Source organism: Rhinopithecus bieti, unplaced genomic scaffold (genome assembly GCF_001698545.2).
Source record: "Rhinopithecus bieti isolate Rb0 unplaced genomic scaffold, ASM169854v2 scaffold_35595, whole genome shotgun sequence".
Taxonomy (NCBI): domain Eukaryota; kingdom Metazoa; phylum Chordata; class Mammalia; order Primates; family Cercopithecidae; genus Rhinopithecus; species Rhinopithecus bieti.
The window spans coordinates 724,782-728,061 of NW_016815333.1; the positions used below are offsets into that span (position 1 = coordinate 724,782).

The following is a 3,280-nucleotide window of genomic DNA, read 5'->3' on the forward strand; positions in this document are numbered from 1 at the left end:
CCTCCCATCCCTTTCCCCTCCCCTCCCCTCACCATCCTCCTCTTCCTCCTCCTTCTCCTCCTCCTTCTTCTTTTGAATAAAAAATGGAAATGAGGTCTCACTATGTTGCCCAGGCTGGTTTTGAGCTCCTGTACTCAAATGATCCTCTGGCCTTGGCCTCCCATAGTGCTAGGATTACAGACGTGAACTATCGCTCCTGGCCCCTATATTATTTTCATACAGAATTTTTTATTTGTCTCTCTGTATTGTGTTTGAATTTGCTCAATGTTATTTTTTCTTGTTTTGAAATTTAGTTTCCAGTAGTCTTTAATAAGCATTTGATTGAATGAGTTAGGAAAATTTACCACTAAATTATAACACAAATTATAGAAAAATAGTCCGAGATATCTTTATTTAGCAATGTTGTTTGCCTTGCATGTGGCTATGTGCTTGTGGTACATGAGGGAGAGCTCAGTCTAATGTAGTTCCCTCATCTCCTCCCTTGTTTACACATACATATGTGTACACATGCCTACTCCTTTCATTTTTAAACTTGATTTCAGCCAAAAGCAACATTAAATAACATTCGAGCTCTCCTTAGTCTGAAAATACTGTTTTTAGTTTTATTGTGATGAATTTTTCTAGGGTTGCACTAATGTGATAAAATAACCACTGTTAATTTTACCTCACCTCTTACAATGTACTATTTGAAGACTTATCAATTTACTTTCAAAATCAAATATTCAAATATATTTAAATTATCTTAGTACTTATACTCAAGTAAAATTGATTTATTAGATTTTCAGCCGATTCATATTTATATTCAAAGAAGAAAAATCCTTATGTTTCTGACTATTTGTAGCTTCTTTCATCCGAAGAAAACTACTACAGCACTTCTTACAGCCAGTCAGATAGTCAGTGTGGTTCTCCTCCAAGGGGTTGGTCAGAAGAATTGGATGAACGTGGGCATACCTTATATACCAGTGACTATACTAATGAAAAGGTACATTCTTTTTTTCTCATCTAGTGTTTTTTGGCAGAATTCTCTCATAAAATAGTTGTGTACTGAAGGTTTAGTAGTATTTAAAAAAACTCATGAAAATAGTCCTCATTGTAACTTTATAATCATGCCAGTTGACAATATGAAAACTCAGTCTAACTACTGATTAATGGTTTTAAACTGCTTAGGATGATAGTGATTTTTATGCTCTTGATACCCATGGAAGACCTTTTAAGAGTAAACCTGTTGAATGTCATTTGTTTAGATTTCGTCAATAGGCATATTTCTTTATATTTTTCTGGGGGAATAGTTTTTTGGAAATGGTTTTCTCTCTGTGCCATTATCATACATCGCCTTACTGCCTATTCTCCTTTTCCTATTACAATCAAATTTACGTAAAAAACCATCAATCTAGTATTTTATGATTAGTTTGGAAATGAATGTTGACGTTTTCTGTGTGTATTGCATCTGGTATCATTTGAAGCACCTGGTTGGTAGTACATGTTCAGAGAAGATATGCTTGGGAATAAATGGGGCTCGGCTTTTATCCCTCTTTCCTGCCTCAATTATTTGACATTGGAACATATGGAAGCAGTTTTTTCATTTATTTCATACTCAAGTTCATATGTTTGTATTAGCAATACTTTTTTTCCCTCGTATTCCCTGTGTTTTATTGCATGATGTTTTGTTGTTGCTGTTATTTAAAATTTTACTGTTTGGCCATAGGAAGTAATTCCTAAAGGTTTGCATGAAATGAGGCTTTAAATGGTTTAGTTGTACATTTAATTAAAAAGCGTTTCCCTTTTGTCAGTTTCTCAAACCTGTTTTCAGAATGGGAGTGTACCTGTGTACCAGTGCATATGTACATCTGTGTATCTTTATGTTGTATGTTGCTTGTTGTTAAGTGGTGCTTGAACAACTATAGCCAGACATTGGAGGATAGAGAGGGCAAATAAAGTCATGTTTAATAATGAGTATATTTATTCTTACCAAACTTAAAATGCAAGTCTATTAGTATAATTAGTTAGAAATTTTTGTCGCATGCCAGGCGCGGTGGCTCACACCTGTAATCCCAGCACTTTGGGAGACCAAGGCAGGTGGATCATCTGAGGTCAGGATTTCGAGACCAGCCTGACCAACATGGAGAAACCCTGACTCTACTAAAAATGCAAAACTAGCCAGGCGTGGTGGCACATGCCTGTAATCCCAGCTACTCGGGAGGCTGATGCAGAAGAATTGCTTGAACCCGGGAGGCGGAGGTTGTGGTGAGCCAAAATTGCACCATTGCACTCCAGCCTGGGCAACAAGAGCAAAGCTCTGTCTCAAAAAAAAAAAAAGAATTTTTTGTTGCAGTGTTACTGAGCAAGTAGAATAAAATTCATAAAAATTAAATCTAGTATCTCTGATAGTAGTAGCTTTAACTTACTTTTATTTAAATTTAATAACACCTGTTCTGTTTTTATAGTGGCTCAAGCATATTGATGATCAAGGTAGACAATATTACTACAGTGCAGACGGATCTCGGTCGGAATGGGAATTGCCAAAGGTAATAAACCTTGACACCGAATTTCTATTTAAAAATAGTAGATGAAGTAATAACCTGGAGATGGTTTCAGCAGATTTATTGTAAAGTCTTTATTATACTTTTACAAAGTAGGAAGAATAATTTTTTCAGAATTCACTGGGAATACTGTGAGTGGTGTAAGTTTTCTGAGATGTACAGGTATCTTCACTGTGTGATACTGATTATTCCTATTCAGAATATCTTTTAGGTAAATTTGAAATTGGCCTTTCCTTATTCTTGGAAATAGGAATTCTCTTGAATACCAATAATGTCATCTTATATCTAGTTGTGTTGAGTATATTGATTTTTCTACATAAAGTTGTTCTTATATTTAATCATTTTTTAAGAGAAAGAAAAGTAACTCAGTATTCAAGTTTATCCTCTTATGTAAATGTGTGTATGATTGAGCCACTCATTGGCTGAGATATAGGCAACATGTGATAAGATGTCTTTATGGGCCGGGCGCGGTGGCTCAAGCCTGTAATCCCAGCACTTTGGGAGGCCGAGCTGGGCGGATCACAAGGTCAGGAGATCGAGACCATCCTGGCTAACACGGTGAAATCCCGTCTCTGCTAAAAAAAAAATACAAAAAACTAGCCGGGCGAGGTGGCAGGCGCCTGTAGTCCTAGTTACTTGGGAGGCTGAGGCAGGAGAACGGCGGGAACCCAGGAGGCGGAGCTTGCAGTGAGCTGAGATCTGGCCACTGCACTCCAGCCTGGGTGACAGAGCAAGACTCC

The 3,280-nt window shown here is 37.1% G+C and overlaps 1 protein-coding gene across 1 annotated transcript in view; it reads left to right on the forward strand.

Moving 5' to 3' along the window:
* ARHGAP12 (Rho GTPase activating protein 12) overlaps positions 1 to 3,280 on the forward strand; it is a 126,309-nt gene that overhangs the window by 73,352 nt on the left and 49,677 nt on the right. The window contains 2 exon segments of the mRNA XM_017853091.1: positions 842 to 982; positions 2,445 to 2,525. Of these exon segments, the coding sequence (XP_017708580.1) occupies positions 842 to 982; positions 2,445 to 2,525 (222 nt within the window).